Source organism: Penicillium hispanicum, assembly GCF_028827665.1.
Source record: "Penicillium hispanicum strain IBT 35686 chromosome Unknown utg000005l_segment0_segment0, whole genome shotgun sequence".
Taxonomy (NCBI): Eukaryota; Fungi; Ascomycota; class Eurotiomycetes; order Eurotiales; family Aspergillaceae; genus Penicillium; species Penicillium hispanicum.
Window position 1 is genome coordinate 303181 of NW_026623197.1, and position 16461 is coordinate 319641.

At 53.2% G+C, this 16461-nt stretch overlaps 9 protein-coding genes across 9 annotated transcripts; 4 read left to right on the forward strand and 5 right to left on the reverse strand.

The window, feature by feature from the left end:
- Positions 1–1242: 1242 nt before the first annotated feature.
- On the reverse strand, positions 1243–2043 carry N7459_005561 (fungal specific transcription factor domain-containing protein; the record flags this gene model as incomplete). The annotated part of the gene is made up of 1 exon (XM_056944745.1): positions 1243–2043. The coding sequence occupies one exon, from the start codon at positions 2041–2043 to the stop codon at positions 1243–1245; it is 801 nt and encodes a 266-aa protein (XP_056799080.1).
- Positions 2044–2464: 421 nt separating this feature from the next.
- Positions 2465–2837, forward strand: N7459_005562 (uncharacterized protein; the record flags this gene model as incomplete). Its single annotated transcript, XM_056944746.1, is given in 2 exon segments — positions 2465–2700; positions 2714–2837. 2 exon segments carry the CDS (start codon positions 2465–2467, stop codon positions 2835–2837), a joined length of 360 nt encoding a protein of 119 aa, XP_056799081.1.
- A 410-nt stretch (positions 2838–3247) lies between these two features.
- N7459_005563 (Fad binding domain protein) lies at positions 3248–4513 on the reverse strand (the record flags this gene model as incomplete). The annotated part of the gene is made up of 1 exon (XM_056944747.1): positions 3248–4513. The coding sequence occupies one exon, from the start codon at positions 4511–4513 to the stop codon at positions 3248–3250; it is 1266 nt and encodes a 421-aa protein (XP_056799082.1).
- A 231-nt stretch (positions 4514–4744) lies between these two features.
- On the forward strand, positions 4745–6805 carry N7459_005564 (sugar O-acetyltransferase; the record flags this gene model as incomplete). The annotated part of the gene is made up of 5 exons (XM_056944748.1): positions 4745–4793; positions 4933–5278; positions 5443–5839; positions 5911–5981; positions 6478–6805. The coding sequence occupies 5 exons, from the start codon at positions 4745–4747 to the stop codon at positions 6803–6805; spliced, it is 1191 nt and encodes a 396-aa protein (XP_056799083.1).
- A 66-nt stretch (positions 6806–6871) lies between these two features.
- N7459_005565 (alpha/beta hydrolase) lies at positions 6872–7949 on the forward strand (the record flags this gene model as incomplete). Its single annotated transcript, XM_056944749.1, has 2 exons — positions 6872–7275; positions 7343–7949. 2 exons carry the CDS (start codon positions 6872–6874, stop codon positions 7947–7949), a joined length of 1011 nt encoding a protein of 336 aa, XP_056799084.1.
- Positions 7950–8060: 111 nt separating this feature from the next.
- Positions 8061–9951, reverse strand: N7459_005566 (fungal specific transcription factor domain-containing protein; the record flags this gene model as incomplete). Its single annotated transcript, XM_056944750.1, has 3 exons — positions 8061–8656; positions 8700–9754; positions 9917–9951. 3 exons carry the CDS (start codon positions 9949–9951, stop codon positions 8061–8063), a joined length of 1686 nt encoding a protein of 561 aa, XP_056799085.1.
- Positions 9952–10322: 371 nt separating this feature from the next.
- On the forward strand, positions 10323–11194 carry N7459_005567 (uncharacterized protein; the record flags this gene model as incomplete). The annotated part of the gene is made up of 3 exons (XM_056944751.1): positions 10323–10546; positions 10610–10817; positions 10895–11194. The coding sequence occupies 3 exons, from the start codon at positions 10323–10325 to the stop codon at positions 11192–11194; spliced, it is 732 nt and encodes a 243-aa protein (XP_056799086.1).
- Positions 11195–11571: 377 nt separating this feature from the next.
- On the reverse strand, positions 11572–13419 carry N7459_005568 (uncharacterized protein; the record flags this gene model as incomplete). The annotated part of the gene is made up of 4 exons (XM_056944752.1): positions 11572–12358; positions 12421–12536; positions 12597–12898; positions 12957–13419. The coding sequence occupies 4 exons, from the start codon at positions 13417–13419 to the stop codon at positions 11572–11574; spliced, it is 1668 nt and encodes a 555-aa protein (XP_056799087.1).
- Positions 13420–14169: 750 nt separating this feature from the next.
- Positions 14170–16050, reverse strand: N7459_005569 (putative MFS multidrug transporter; the record flags this gene model as incomplete). The annotated part of the gene is made up of 5 exons (XM_056944753.1): positions 14170–14408; positions 14463–14592; positions 14651–14763; positions 14814–14938; positions 14996–16050. The coding sequence occupies 5 exons, from the start codon at positions 16048–16050 to the stop codon at positions 14170–14172; spliced, it is 1662 nt and encodes a 553-aa protein (XP_056799088.1).
- Between the last annotated feature and the right edge of the window lie 411 nt (positions 16051–16461).

Below are 16461 nucleotides of genomic sequence, written 5' to 3' on the forward strand. Positions count from 1 at the left end.
GTAACGGAATCCACAAGCGAGCTGCACTTCTGCCCCCATCCGAGTGTGTATATAGGCAGTGGTGGGGTACACCAAGGATACCTACTTTGGACTAATGTGGCGGGGCCACTATATTTGTAGATACAGTTAGCGCGTTTGACATTAGCCGAGGCCATTGAGAGAATGAGCTAATGCGGACTGGCTTGAAATTGACCTTGGACCATCCACTGGTGGAATTATAGCAAAATGATATATGCACTGCTCACTATCCATGTCGCTCGAACCACTTCCGACTAGCCGTCAATATTGATTAATTGTGGGCTGGCAGATACCTCTGCGCCTTATCTGCGACCAGTATCCGACTAGGTTTGCCTGATTGGGAAATCTGGTCGTCACTATGGCTGAATGAAACTGTAAAGGTGAAATATCTACGATAGGGAGCGTTCAAACTCATCAGACAAGGATGGGGTAAAGAAAAGTGCTGAATGAGATGGAACACAATGTGTTCATCTCGAACCATCCTCGGAACAGTTTCGCGGAACTACTATTAAAATCCCCGATCAATCCACAGGAGTAGGTGAGGCTGCCGATGGGAAATCCCAGAAGCTGAAAGAATCAAAGTTAATTCCCGACGCCTGGGAGTTGTCAGTGAAGGATACGCAAATCTAAGGATCCAAAAACTAACCCAAGCTCCCGGGCTCAAGCTCGACAGCATGGCATTGTCAGAACTCGATTGGCTCGCCCGTTCAGGGGGCAGCATCTCGTCAGTACCAAGATTATCCCTCTCACGAGCGATGAATCCATGAAGAGATGACCGGCAGCTTCGCATGCTCTCAAGAAGAGCGTCTCGAACCACCGCTTGTTTCCCCGCATCACGGAGATGCGCAGCCTGGGCCTGGGCAAGTATTCCGCTTATGAGGCAGTACCGTTTCATGCATGGTATTCCGTTGAATATACTTTGACCTAGGATGGATTGTATCCGTTCAAGTGCCCGGAGCAAAGGCACACGACGATCTTGCGCGATTTGGTCGATGGCAACTGGTGCTTCTTCATTGGAGCATGTAGGTTCCCGGGTCAGTGTTTCTTCGGCTTGAAGCATGAGTTCTAGACCAATGGTGACGATCACGTCTTGGGAGAGGGGACCTTTGAATAAGCCTGCTCCAGAGAGGCAGAGTCGGTGAAAGTCTTGTGTTGATTGTTCAGGCGCAATATTGGAATCAGGGCTCTCGGCGTATGAGGCGATTACCAAAGCGGAGTCGAGGCTCAGTTTGCGAGCGAGATAGAAGATGGGGTCTTGGATGGCTCGCAGGTAAACTGGCGGTAGATATTGAGCAGCGCACGGTGGAGAAGAATGTTGAGCAGTCTGTAGTGGAACAGCGTTGGACCAGAATCGGACCCAACCGTCTGTGCAAAAAAGCCTTGGAAGAGCTCTGAAAGTTCATTAGAGGCTGTGCGCACCTCGGTACCCCAATCCAGTGCCACGCTGTATGATTGCTCATGACTGCAGTCATGGACGGTTTGTGATGCGTGGAAACGGGTCGAGAAGGAATGCAGAAGGGCAATCTGCAGCGCTGAGCTTGTGTATCTGTCTTTGGGCCTGGGTGATGGGAGACTTGTGGAGGATTTGGCAAAGTCTTCGTCATTCAGGTTCGAAGGCGGCGCTGTATCAAATCCGCGAAGCGTCAGAAGAGGAGGCATCGATACGTCGTTTGCGAATTGCAGGTTCAATTCAATGATCGTGGCCCATATACGCCGCCTCATTTCTGCTTCGAAAGGAGGTATTGACGGGAAGTTTCCAGGGTCGCGATGAAGTCCCTGGCTTACTGCAAGCCGGAGCAATGTACCCGCGGAGTTCCAGGTCGCCTGCTTGTCTATCGCGTGGGCGTGGCGGCAGAGAAGCAGCAGGCAATAAACTTGCAACGCCTCGAGATTCCTAGTCTCCTTCGAAGTCGGGCCGGTCAACCACCACTGTGCTGCATGAACCCAACGTCGAACGGGTAAACGGAGATCACTGAGCCCCTGTTGGGAGTGAAATACGGATCCAATCGCAAGGACTAAAAGCATCTTCAATACAAATGCCTTGGAAGCGCATGGAGGGTGTTCCCAGAATCTTGCGTAGTCTTCGTGGAAAGAGGGTATATGTAGAACCCTAAAGATCAGTTCCATTGTTCGTAGGTAGCAATGTACGAGTTGGTCGCAGGTCTCTTTGCCCGGTAGATCATCCAGCCAATCTGGCATCGGATCGTGCAGCAGCGGAACTTGCCAGCTTTTGATGATCGACCTCATGGAGCGAGTTTCCCGGAAGAGGTTGCTGAGTTCATCTTCAGAATGGACAGCTGTCCTACGAAAATCGCGCAGGTAGTGAAGCTGACTGACGTTAATGTGAAGAAAGCCCTCTGCCGCACTAGAATGATTACCTGTTGAAACAGATGGGCCGAATGGGTGGTGCCAAAGATCTCCGTTTTATTGTCTGTGACTTTCACAAATGGCGCTAGAGGAGAGATCGAGTGCGCAAGAGAAGGTGGTCCATCCCGTTGGCGAGTCGAACACTGCCGCTCCAGCGCTTGGACGCGTTCGTCGAGTTCGTTCAGAAGGTGTGCGATGCCAGAAGCTTCATCTGCCGTATACTGACGACCGCGACTATGTGCAGGAATTCTATGCTCCAAGTCTTCGATCCTATCTTGCATCATTCGCACGCGGTGTTCTAGCCGAGCCTTTGGGGTTGTTCTGACAGGCTCATTCCCAACATCGCGCAAGGCCCTCTGAGTACCGTGGATTTGCGATTCCGATTCATCGCCGCCAATGGCAGACGTCTCACTTCTGGCATCCAGGACGGCCTTTCCTTCATGGACATATGAACAGGCCAAGGAGGGCCGCAACTTCTTGCACGGTCCGCAAGGCATTACCCGGTCGCATCGGACCTTGCGCCGACGACATTGCTCGCAGGACAGCGCAGGGCGCCTGCGCCTGGCCAATGACGATATCTCGCGGCTACTCATGGGAGTAAATGAGGAGATTCCGCCGGGCTTGGGGGTTGGAGGCTGGAAAAGGTCGGGCGTTCCGAGGAAGCCACGTTAGCCCGTTCGCCGAATTCTGCCGATGATTCCAGGCCGACAGACAAGATATATAGCTCGAGCAGGTGAGATTCAAATTGACATTCGGCCGCGCCTTTCGCATCATGTTAGAGCGCAGGAATATGTAATATGCTCATTGTTTCATAGCATATAATGGGAGATCACCGTCTAGCGTACAGTGTTGCAAGTCCAGCCTAATCCCTTATCTCTTTATACTCGGGCAAATCCCACCCCTTCACCGGTTGATCCATTAGCAACCCTCCAACTAAATCCAGCCTCAAACATGATGCTAACCACAATATCCAGTGCACAATCCTTATGGTAACGGGCGACCACTCTAGCTTGTCCAACACACTTGGCTCCCCAACGCCCTTTTGGATTTGGTTCATGAAGGGCCGAAACTTGGCATTGTAAGCCTGGAAGGCCGCCAGATGCCCGTTCTTAGTTTCTTTGCCTTGATCACCGCGTCGTCCACAGTGTTTCCCAATTTCTCCAGCCAAAATATATGCGCCAACAATGGCGCTAGAAGTGCCCATGCCCGTACTTGCCGAAGGACAATACGCGGCATCACCCAGGAGCACGACGCGGTTTTGATACCAAGGATCCAGCTTGACGAGGCCCTGGCACTCGCAGTAGAAATCGTCGGCTTCCATCAGTGACTCGAGCATGGCGTCGACCTGCCACCCGGCCCCTCGAAAGGCCTCTGCAAACGCCTTCTTTTCCTCGCGAACGTCGCCTTTCTGGACACGTTTGAGCCGTTCGGTGACGCTCTTGCCGGTCAAATAAACTTGAATTCTTTGCGGATCATGTCTTCTGGTCAAAACGAATCGCCCCCCAGTCGCAATGTACGAGGTGGCGATGAACTCCTCTCCATCCTCCATGGGTCGGGGAACTGTATAGTAGGCGACGTATTCGTCCAAGGGATGAAAGGGCTCCACGGCGTCGGAGCCAAGCATTATCCTGCGGGTGCGTGATCTTTGGCCGTCAGCGCCGACGAGGATGTCGAAGCGGTCGGTCTTTCCGCTGGCGAATCGGACCTCCAGAGTGGCGTCTCTCTCTTCGAAGCTCTCAATCGAGTTACCGAAGACGTACTGCGCTTTGTCTTTGGTAGCATCGTACAGAAGCCGACAGAGATCTCCCCTCATGATCTCCACTTCACTCGTAAAGCTCGGTGACCCTTTGCCGGACCGGTTGGCAGGGAAGTAGGCTCGCCGTCTCCCTGCGCTGTCCACCATCTGCATGCCTTGCTCCGCCACGGCTTTGGAACGGACGGCGCTTTCGAGCCCCGTGCGCCTGATAACTTCAATCCCATGGCCCCGCAGGTCGAGCTGGAGGCCACTGGTTCTGAGATGGGAGAACCGTTCGACAACGGTGACCTGATGACCGAGCTTGGCAAGCCAGAAGGCGAGAGAATTGCCAGCGACCCCAGCGCCACTGATGAGAATTCTCAATTGTGTCATTTTCCGGTGATGGTCCCGAGGTGTAAAGAAGCGAACTCGCTTCGTTGCTGTCGAGATGGTCGAGAGAAGAATACCGTCCCTGTTGGACTTTTGTGTCCTGACGGGCACTCGTCAATATCTTGCTTTTGCGACGAACAAGAACGGCTGGTGAAAGATACTGAGTGTCCTTTTTATGATAGCAATATGGCGATGACCGAATACAGCGAAGGCCGAATATACCGAACGCCGAATATGACGGACGGCGCTAGGAAGCCCCCGACCATGCTGCCTTCACATACGGGTATGTAGAGCGAAGGAATCGCTGGCATGCCCGAAAATGAAGTATCCAGTCGATCAGGACACATCGTGGGAATCATGCGATTTCAGGCTGGATCCTAAGGATGTCTGCCAATCCGTCATACTTGCCCATTACTAGGTAGACTCGGACGGGGGTAACTTCGGCCTTGGCACCAGTTCGGTGGCTTCGTTCTCATCACCTCGACAACACTTGGAGCTGTACACCCTGGTTGACCAAATATCTTCGGGCAAGAGCAGCTGCCAACATCCACAGCCCTTGCACCTTCCGCTCCTTCATCCGGACTCGTTTCCTGCTCCGTTATCTGCCATGTCGGCGACCACCGAGCGCGAGAAAATGCTCCGCGGCGAGCTGTTCCGCGCTTTTACCCCAGACCTGGTCGCAGCCCGCGCTCGCTGTAAGTATGCATGCAACCGGTTCAACAACGCGGACGAAGTCCCCCGCCGACGCCTGGTCGAGCTTTGGAGAGAGTGAGTAGGCCCAATCATCAACCCCGGCCTTGATTCGTTCCCGCTGCAAGTCGACCGGTGAGCACCACTGCCATTGGCGACGATGCGCAGAGTTGGATCGTCCATGGTATACAGCTGGGTATCAGATCAAGGGTTCGCTTTGCTGAAACGCACCTCTAATCTAGCATCATCGATGACAAGTCCCCCCTCCCCCCTCCACTAGACGACCCCGTAGCAGACGAGGAGCAATTCAGGCACGAGCCCTGGATCGAAGCACCTATCAAGGTCGACTATGGCTTCAATGTGAAGCTCGGTGAAGGGGTATTCGTCAATTTCAACTGCGTTTTCATCGACAGCTGTCCCATCACCGTCGGGGCGCGGACGCTGTTCGGGCCCAACGTCAACCTGTTTGCAGGAACGCATCCACTCGATCCTGCAATCCGGAATGGTACGGAAGGACCTGAGTTGGGAAAACCCATCACCATTGGCGAGGATTGTTGGATTGGCGGCAACGTCATCGTGCTGCCTGGAGTGACGATTGGGAAGGGGGTCACTATTGGCGCGGGCAGTGTTGTGACCAAGGTATGTGCTGTGATGAGTATTTGGAGTGGCTCACCCCAGCTGTGCAATACTAATTAATCATCGATTGAAAGGACGTGCCTGCATTTCATGTGGCTGCGGGCAATCCGGCACGAATCATCCGCCGGATCGAGACTGCCATGCAGTAATCAACATCACAACGAGAGCTTTAGAGGGATAGAGATAATTGCTCATCTAAGAAAGCTATTATGGATTAGATCGAACAGGCACCTTTTGTATTACCGTTAGCGACTATCATTGCTATTTCTATTAAAGTTGGCATCTGCCGCAGACATATCCTGCGCACGATAAGCTTAGCATACAGGTATCACACGTATCATATTGGCTGACGAGATAATCATAGGCACGAGTAGACCGGAGACGAAAGTGGCCCAGCGCGTATGTTCATTTGAGCGTACCGAAAGCTAAGGGATGTTTTCGATCTGGAAATGAGATCTGGTCTCTAGATCAGTTCGGAGGAACTCCGATCTTCCACGAGGAACTGTAGATAAGAAGAATCATCGAAAGTGCCAGTCTAGGCCACTATCATTTGGAGATGATTCTATAGTCCCCGGGGATCACTGGATTTCCACATTGATAACTTATTCCCAGGTCAAGTCTTGACCGCAACGCATCAATAGATTGGACTTGTCATCTGCAGCGCCGCAGCCACACCGCAAGAATGCCGCAAGGGAGAAGCGACTCCAACTCTCCAACCGCGCCGATCAACAGCCAAGCAACTCCCCCCCACCACGACACTCCTCCCCACCACGATATCAGCCTATCTCAAAGCAACGAATGGATGCCGATAAGCGACCGGAATCGGACACTCAGGTCCTAGCAATCGAGGGGCGCAGTACAGCGCGCGGCCCTCTCTGGCGCCGGCGCCGGCTGATCGCTACTGCAACTGGGCCCGTCCTCTGCGTCCTCGTCCCCGCCGTGCACTGGGCGCGTGGGATGCGCATTTAATGATGCGCCAGCGTCGCCGCGGGTCGCCTGCGTCGAGCATCTCTTCTCTCTTGCGCACTCACCACCATGGCCGGCGTTACACAACCCCCGTACCCGCTCCACGAGTCCGTCGTGGACCTGCTGGATCCCGAGTACGTCGACTTCTACAACCAGCATGTGATCAACAATCAACAGGTGCACCTACAGCCCGTCGCCGCGTCGCGCACCGGCGGCGTCTTGATCCCCGGCGCCGGTCCCATGCTGGAGGTGGGCACGACGCAGGATCTCACGATCCCGCGCCGCGAGACCCAGGGCACTTCGATCCCGATTCGCTGCTTCACGCCCAAGGGCACTGCGCCCGCCGCCGGGTGGCCGGTGATGCTGTACTTCCACGGCGGCGGCTGGGTGCTGGGCAACATCGACACCGAGAACGTGGTGTGCTCGAATCTATGCGCGCGCGGCAACTGCGCGGTGATAACGGTGGACTACCGGTGCGTTCTGATCCCCCCTGACCGTTAGCGCGGCAAAGAAGATCTAACGGGTATCTGATGGATGCAGTCTCGCGCCCGAGGATCCGTTCCCCGCCGCCGTGCATGACTGCTGGGAGGCGCTCTTGTGGTTGATCGCGGAGGGCCCCGCCACGCTCTCACTCGACACGTCCAAGATGGCGACGGGCGGGTCGTCGGCCGGGGGGAATCTCGCCGCGATCATGACGCACAAGGCGTTGACGCTGACGCCGCCGGTGAAGTTCCTCGCACAGCTTCTCTCCGTGCCGGTGACGGATAACACGGCCACCGTGGAGAACAACCAGTCATATCGCCGCTATGAACATACCCCGGCGCTGCCGGCCCGGAAGATGATTTGGTATCGCGATCACTATCTTCCTAACCACGCCGATCGAACAAACCCGGAGGCAAGCCCGCTGTTCTATACCGGCGACTGGTCGCCGCTGCCGCCTGCGCTGGTGATGGTCGGCGAACTGGATGTGCTGCGGACCGAGGGCGAAGAGTATGCGGAGAAACTGCAGAAGGCGGGCGTGGAGGTGGACCTGCAGGTGATGAAAGGCATGCCGCATCCCTTCCTTGCCATGGACGGCGTGCTGTCCGAGGGCAAAAGGTGTATCACATTGATGTGCGATGCTCTGCAGAAGGCATTCTGGAGTTGAGTTGGAGTCCACGAAACGATAAATAGACTACATTACATAGATAAACAAGGTCTCTCTGCAGGACGCATGAGCAGCATTATATACAGCATGTGGACGCGGGCGCCGCGACCATCAGGAGATATTGATGTCTGCAGATTGAAGTGCAAACCCTTCCCTCAACCATAGATCTTCCATAAACAGCATGTCGAGCGGGATTCCATTCCCCTCGAAGGTCTGACCGATACTATTGTCAGGGGCATAATTTCCTTCGGTCTCGGCTAGCTTCGTGGAACACCATGACTTGGTTGCTGTGAATACCTTCATCGCCCGGTCGAGGAAGCCATCTTTGCAAGATTCATCGGCTGCCGCTCGGGCTTGCTGCATGACGTCGATCAACCGGTCCATCACTTGCAGCACATCAATGGTGGACCGCGCTAGATTTGTATCCCAGGTGGGGTCGTTGATGGTCGATAGTCGAAGAAGAACGGCGATGTAGCGGGCAAGCTGTGTGAAATAGGGGAAGGAAATACCGACATACTCAATGGAAGGGATGGTGAACACACTGTCAATTGCGGACTTCACTGTGTTCAGTGACGCGTACAAATACTCGACCCTCTGAAAGTCTGGGATATTATTTGAGGAGAGAATGAGGCCAAAGGCACTCAAGTCTGTGTAATGCAAGGTGGCAAGTAGAGCATCTGGCAGGTTCCGAGCATTAATAGATGTGCCTCTTACTATGGATCGCAACAAGCCAGTAGAGATTTAACTTACCCTTTTGTTGCGCCTGGGGAATGCGGGACTTGGTGTCATCCAGCTTCTGCTTCAGGGCTGTCAAGTAGAAGCCCGGTGGTACCTGTTGTGCCCCCTTGATGTTTTGAAGCTCGCTCGCAATGCGCTGCAGGCGAACTTGGTGTGCGAAAACCTCGTCGTAGGGAGATTCCCCATGCCGACTGAGCACATCCAGACACTCATCCATAAAAGGGGTCCACTGAAGTTCATCTATTTGTAAAAAGTACAAAGAGACCCTAACGATGTCAGCCAGTCCCTTCCCAATCTCCAACAGGAGTCTATCAACCATGGTCGGGGGTGCATACATGGAGCTCATGACATAACAGCCCAGTAGAGCTCTCCTCTCCTCTAGTGAACAACGTGGGGTTTTGATAAATGACTCGTTCATATGTTTCGGCAGCATGTTCGAATCATCGGCCGCTGGCTTATTGAGGCGGAGATCAAAGACTAGCGTCATAGCCAGCTGCGTATACCGCGACACTCGCGCAGGGGCCTGTTGGATCAAATGATCGTGGCCCCAAGCAAGAAAGGTCAAGAGTCCGAGAAGCAAGTCTATATTAACCGTGGAAGCGTCTCTATCGAAAAAGACACGCTGTGTGATAGTCTGCTTGATGTGCTCGCTCAGCGCAACTTTCGTCTGCGTCGACTGAGACGCAGCAGCCATGATACAGATAAACAAAAAAGGACGCTCCCGACGTAACCACTGCACGTCAGTTGGAGGATACAAGAAGGGAAAGTATTTGAGCATATGGTCACGAAAATAGGCGAGGCATGCTTCGGGCGAGGTCTCCAGCGCGAGAAGCGAGGATGCCAATGACGGTGGAATACCAGCGGTTTCACGCGAGAAGGGAGTCGTGCTGGAGCTCGGGGACAGAGAGTCTGTAGATCCATCCACTTTCTGGGTTGCTTCGAGCAGCGAGACGAGACCGTCCAGCTTCCCTTCCAGCTGGGCAATACGGGCATTGGGGTTGTTTTTGCGGGCTTTCTGCGCCCGGATGCCATTGCCAGGCAGACACGTCCTCTTTAGGCGATAACATCTCTCACATCCCTCGCCTTCAGGCCTTGTCACGCATCGGGATTTTGATTTAGAACAGTGCAGACAGGCCTATACCAGCGCACGCAGGGCAGTTAGCACGGTGCCAACATGCATGAACAACGTGCAGAAAAGGGCTAATGGGTGGGTACATGCCCGTCCGTACAACTGGACATTCCCCACACGGTGTCCAGGGGCCATGGCTGGCATCAATCTGTGCTGGTGGTTCGAGCGAGGAGTCGAGACGGCGTTCGTCGTACGTCGGGCCGAGCGAGGAAGACGCGTGCAAGGCGGCGTGGGGAAGGCGCGCGGAGTTCGGAGAAGCCGATCGCCGCTGCCGCAACCAACCATATCAACTATCTACGGCTGGCTTGGCCTCTTTCAACTCCTTTGCCTAGATAGGCATCGAGCGATGGAGAATCGACTGATTTACGGAAAAGCAAGTATTCCTTCCATCCGTCTGGTGTTTGAATTTAAGGAGCCTTCGGACCCAAGAGCCGTCTCGCCAGGGAGAGAGCTGGCCAGCGGCTGTGATTTCCTACACGACCATGATAGATCGAAGATTCATCAAAATGAAGCTCATTGTCGCCGGTGCAACTGGACTGGTCGGATCAGAAATTATTCGACAAAGTCTCCAAGTCCGCGAAATAACTCAAGTCATCGCGCTGGCTCGCAAGTCTGTACAAATTGGAGACAATCTCGACTCATCAAAACTCAAAAGCGTGGTTGTCCGCGACTATGGCGAATACTCTGACGATGCCAAGGCCGAGCTGGCCGGGGCAGATGCCTGTATTTGGTCAGTATCTCCAACCATACGCCTTGATGGGATGTCAAGGTAGACTGAACTGATAACTGATAGGACTGTCGCCGTGACACCATTTCGAACGAGCAGCTTTGATTTCGCCGAAGTCAAGCGCGTCTGCCAGGACTGTACGCTCGCCGGCTTCAAAGCGATATACGAGGCCGGTCCTGCGCGTCCTTTTCGCTTCCTGTACTTTAGTGCCGAAGGCACGCCTCAAGATCCGACAAAGAAGCCGGCTCTCATGGGAGACTACCAAATAATGCGCGTAAGTGGGAAAGAACTATCACCATCTTCTTGTATGTATACATATTTTTCGCTAACAAAACCACCTTGGGATATCAGTGTGAAACGGAAAATATGGTGCGCCAGCTTCCAGTGGAGTATGAAGGAGTTGAGGTCTGCATAGCTCATCCTGGGGTGGTGACGAATTCAACAACATGGTCCCGGGCAGCATTGCATTTTCTTTTCAAAATGATCAATGCCATCACACAAGCCATTCCAAATGTCGACAGAGGCGAACTGTCCGCGGCTGTACTGAATCAGGCCGTAGCGGGATTTAAGAAGAGCCTTCTATCAAATGCTGATCTGGTCCGACTTGGCAAAGAAGTTCTTAGAGCAAGCAATAGCGTGAGACGGGACTGAGACTGGTACGAAGTGAAGACGTAGAGAAGTGTAATTGATTAAGTAAGTAGCGGACGGCTACGTGATAATGACTATTAGGGATCACCTGATCTAGCTCCGTAACAGAGACATCCAGATTGAGCCGTGTCGGCTGGGTATTGCCTTACTAATATGCAAAGGGTGTGGATTCTACCATCCAGACCGTGGTCTGGAGCGTACGAAGAAATGGTTCTACCTATTGGATCAAATGGGGGAAAGTTGCATGTCACCAGCCCGGATTGTACTCGAGATTATAGGATATGAGGGTCGACTATTCATTATTGAAGACACAACAATAGAACAACCCGAGATTCATCTATATTATTTATTGGTTCCTTATTGCATTCGCCAATGTCATCTCATGACAAGCGAGACAGGCTTTTCCCATCGACTATGGCAATGCTCTTGACACTGCTCGGTATCCCGGCCAGACTCCAGTGCTCTGAATGGAACGTCTTTCGGCTCTGGCGCACTGAATTCCAAAACTCCTTTGCGGACTCATCTGTCGATCGCGATACAAACAGGAACCGTCTCAACACCAAAAATGCGCTATCCCAGTCATCCACGGACAATGCATCGCCACATTTGATGAGTCGCGCGACACACCAAGAATGGCATTCGAGCCCCTTCGAGGCGAAGCTGCTCATGAAATAGATCCAAAAAAGCAGATCCACGGCCGTCCTCTCAAGGAGATGGTGAGTCTTGTCAAGGGACGTGCGCAGAAATTGGAGAAAATACTCTGTGCAGCCCTTTCCCTGGAACGTCCAGATCCGAATAGCGACGTACAGCAAGATGGAGAGCCGCAGCGTTTCTTGAAACGGGGTGAGTGGAAATTCATAGGATAAAGACAGCAATTGGTGCGTCAATAATAGTAGGCAATCGTTGGCAATGGGTATGGACTGGGAATTGGCGTAGACCTCATTCTCGTAACAAGGAATAAGCTTTCGCAGTGATTGCAGAATTAGTATGAGTTGCGGGTGTATATCCCCGGCCCATGTAGAGTCGAAGAACCCATACCCGACAGTGGAGGGCTCGTCTTTATCGAAGTTGAGGAACGACGACTCGTCCCGGAGCCTCGATACCCATTTGGGAGTTATGTCGAATATCGGCGGTTGATTTGCGACGAGACCTCTGAAAAGATCGCAGCTGCCACCACGGTTAGGTTATCGGGACAAGAATCTTGGGAGAGTTGATATGGTGTATCTCACCAGTACAGTATGGAGAGGGCATGATGGCCAACGCTCTCCAGCCCGCCCAGTGCACGGACAATTCTCTTGAGGCCATCGGTATGTGCTGACACAGCCTTCCTATTACCTTCCGCGCCCTAGCGTTGAGAAGGTTCTTCTCTCAGCCAAATTCCATGATTGATAATGCAGAGACCTACCTCAATGCAGAGGAGTAGACCGATGACGAGGATCATCATGTCTCCATTAATCTCAGATGAATTGTACAGCATGTTCTGGACGGACTTGATTAATTCCGACCTCAAGCGCAGTGCATCCTGATGTGCTCTGTAAACGGCCCGGTCAGAGGCACCGGCGATCGACAACTTCACAGCCCGAGACGATGCACTGGTGGTGAGCATCACCTGGACGAGCGCGGGTTGTTCCATTGCTCGGCGGCAGAGCCAGGAGGTCATGTCGGCGGAACAGAGAGGAAAGCAAGCTTTCGAGGTATGGACATGATCTTGAGTGATGACGGTCAGCTCCATCGCAGGCCCGGTATTGGCATATGATAGACTCACAGTGACGAAAGTATAGATTGATCCCCGTAGTAGTGGGGATTGCCAAGGAAGGGAAGGCTTCTAGTAGGCCTGTGTCCAACGAGTTGTAGAGTACCGGCACATCGTGATGGGCGGCATCCGCCTCGAGATCGAGCTCAATCTCGCCAGGATCGTTCGGATCCCCAGCCGAAGCGGGCCCAGGATCAGCCCGCCCGTACGTGGGGCCGCTGCCCGGGAAGGGTCTGATGGACTCTTTGAGTTTCTGCATCCTCGTCTCCTTGCGCAGACGATGGTGTCTGGAGCGGATAAACGCCTGTCGCGTGCGAGAGTCGGTCTGTTCCTGACAATCCACCCAGAGAAACTGTGCCACGCCTTGAGACGTTGGAGGCTCGGCAGCCTTCTTGTTCCTCTTCGTTGATTGGGGGTGCGGGGGCTCGGCGCGCGGCTCAATACGAGACGAGTCCATCGTGGCGAAAAGCGACATTGGTGGCCTTGCAGGCGGCGATCAGCACTTACAGCGCGGTCAGGAGGTGTGATCTCTTCGATCTCCGGAGAACAACGGTGACCAGGGAGCGAAGCAACGGGAGACGCAGGTTGCGCGCGAAGCCCATCGCTGATCACGTGGCGGGGATTAGCGCGTCGAGGGGAAAGCGTGGGGGCCGAATTGGGAAAGACGAGAAGTGTTGTGATTGAATGAGGACTTGACACCAAGTACCTAAACATGTTGGTAGGCCTTTTTTCTATCCACGATGGCACTAGTGTAGAAACAAAGGATTTACCATTTGCACGTCGAGGTCCTACTTTGCTGGCGCTCACAGATATATATCTAGTTCACGGCGACCGGGATGTAAACATCCTGTGATAACCAACCTCGATGCGCCAACAAACCAGCAAACTTGTGCCGGTTCTGTGGCAAAACGACAGGCCATGCTTACTATCAAGGTAAGAATTGGCCGGGAATGACACCCGTGGAAGGGCCTCGATGAGACCCAAAAGTGTAACACCGGGAGGTGACTTCCGAGCCAACTATATCATGCCTCGAATTTGCGAGGGCTAGAAGAACAGTGGAAGAGATCACCAGTTTTCAAGGAGTGGAATTGAGAATCTGGACCGAAAGCCCCTATCAATAAACACCAAAGAGAACTCCGTATTTCAGACAAAACTCGTATGCTAATGCCAAACTATAAGGACCAAGAGGCTTGGATCATCAGAAGGAATGCCGGTCCTGGCACATCTACTGGGAGCCAGACAGATAGCGCTGCACCGGGTCCGGATCGCCAGATCCGCACTGGGAGACTCTGCGCCCAGCCTTTTTCCTGTCGGCAGCCAGTACCTGTGCAAAGGGAGACTTTTCTCTAATCTTAGGACCTTTCCAATAGAAAATGTAGATAGGGATCGTGAACAGAATGGCCATAAAGCCCAGAAACGTGGATGGCCACTCCAACGTGTTGGTGGTCCCCATGTTTTTGTACACTAGGGCGTGTGAGTTTGAAGGTACCGGAATCCCGGGCAATGAGGGCAACTTACTGGGGATGGAATACATTGCAGCGACGCCGGCGAGGAAATCTCGCGCGAACCCATTGCCTCCGGTTGCAGAGGCCGCGTATGGCCCATAGGAGGCGATCATGTAGTCGATCGTAGCCATATAAATGGCGTACTAAAATGATAAGGTTAGTGGGGAATTGTTTACAGCAGCCAAAGACTGGGAAACCTACATTAGCAATCGCGATGCAGGCAGAGAATATCATAGGTGCAATCCAATGCACATGAGGCGGACCGAGACTCGTCCAGGCAAATCCGAACAGTCCAATAGTCAAGAGAGGAGCCACTGGTATCGTGTTAACAGAAAGCTGCAATCATATGTCTGAGAAAACTCACCCCAGAGCAGCCAATAGAGTCGAACCTCTGGCTGCAATGCATCGGGATCTCGTTCGCGAACCCTGCAATGGCGATGGATCCAAGGGATAAACGAAACATAGGCGATTAGGTATCCTACCAGGATCCTGATGAAACTATGATTAGAGGCCAAAGAGTCTCGCAAGCTATTCCGGATCACTCACGGAATAAAGGCCAGGCCGGTGTCAATGGTGCTGAAATTCCATTGCTTGTATACGGGGGTGTATGACTGCAAGAAGGTGAAGATCAGAGCGTCACTGAACCCACTCAGAAGTGATAGGCATAGGACGATTGGCTCTCGCAGAAACATGATGAAAGGTCGCGCCCAGACCATGAAAAGATATCGGAAGGAGAGGCGTTTACCCTTCAATTCGTCACCACCCCACACATTCTCTCCATTTTTTCGGCGGCGACGCGCCTCCCTTGTAACGAGAATGCTGCATCGAGTCTCAGGCACAAAGAAATGAAGGCACTGCACGAAGCCGCCCAGGATGAGTTGGATCCAGAAGTTCCAATGCCAGCTCTGGAAAGTTGCGACGAAACCTCCCACAATTGGGGCAATCACAGAACCGGCAACGGACGATAGGACAATGAAAGCCACTGCATATTGCTGATTCTCTGGCTCCCACATATCCGCGACCATTCCCAGCGTCACGGAACCACCGGCAGATGAAAGACCACCTAGAATCCGAGCGACAACAATGGTGCCAAAATTGGGAGCCAGGGCACACGGAAGTTGCCAAATATTAACTAAGAACAAGCTCAGCTGCAAAACAGGCCATCGACCAAACTCTTCACTGAACGGGGCCCAGAACTCGCAGCCAAAGGCATATGCGATCAGAAAGCCCATCTGGCCGACCCGCGCAGCCTGCTCCGAAATGCTGAAGTGTTTTGCATAGAGACTGATGCTGCTCGCGTAGAAACTGGCATTCCAGTTCATCGAGACCTGGACTGCGAAGATAACAGACAGAATACCCCATTTCTTCCACGCGGGAAAGCTGTATCCAAGCTTGTCGTAGCAATCCCATTCTTTGAGTTCGGGCTTATCGCCCAGGCCCTTTGCAGCCCCGTCGGCAGCGCCATCGGCGCCTTCTTTCTCTTCGTGGCTGTGGCTGGGCCGAGGGGTCCCTCCCGGGGAACGAACGCGGCCATCGGTGCCATCTTGCTTCTCAACATCTCCGTCGGGCACGTTCGAGAAATCGTGGTTCTCAGAGGACATTGTAAATATTGATAAGATTGGTTGCAATGCATTGAGAAGATGTCGAATAAAGATGGCCCCAAAGCTGGAGGAGCGAGGACTAAATAGAGGTTGATTGAATGACCAGTTGCATAATCATACCTCGCAACGATGCAGAAAAGGGAGGTTATAGTCAGTGTCCGGTTTTCCGATTGGTCGAATGGAGTATAAAACCACGGAAAAATAAGCTTTACCGGGGATTCTCGCGTGTCGTCTGGCGTGGAGGAGACATCCGGGGACAATGCATGACCCGGCACAGCGTCACTCACTAATCGGGCATCTCCGCAGTTTGGGGTTGCAGAATCAGCGAAACATCGCGAGCCTCCCCGGAATTCCGACGCCATGTGTCGAAAGAATGCATATTCCCTCATCGTGTTCGGATCTTGGCTTCCG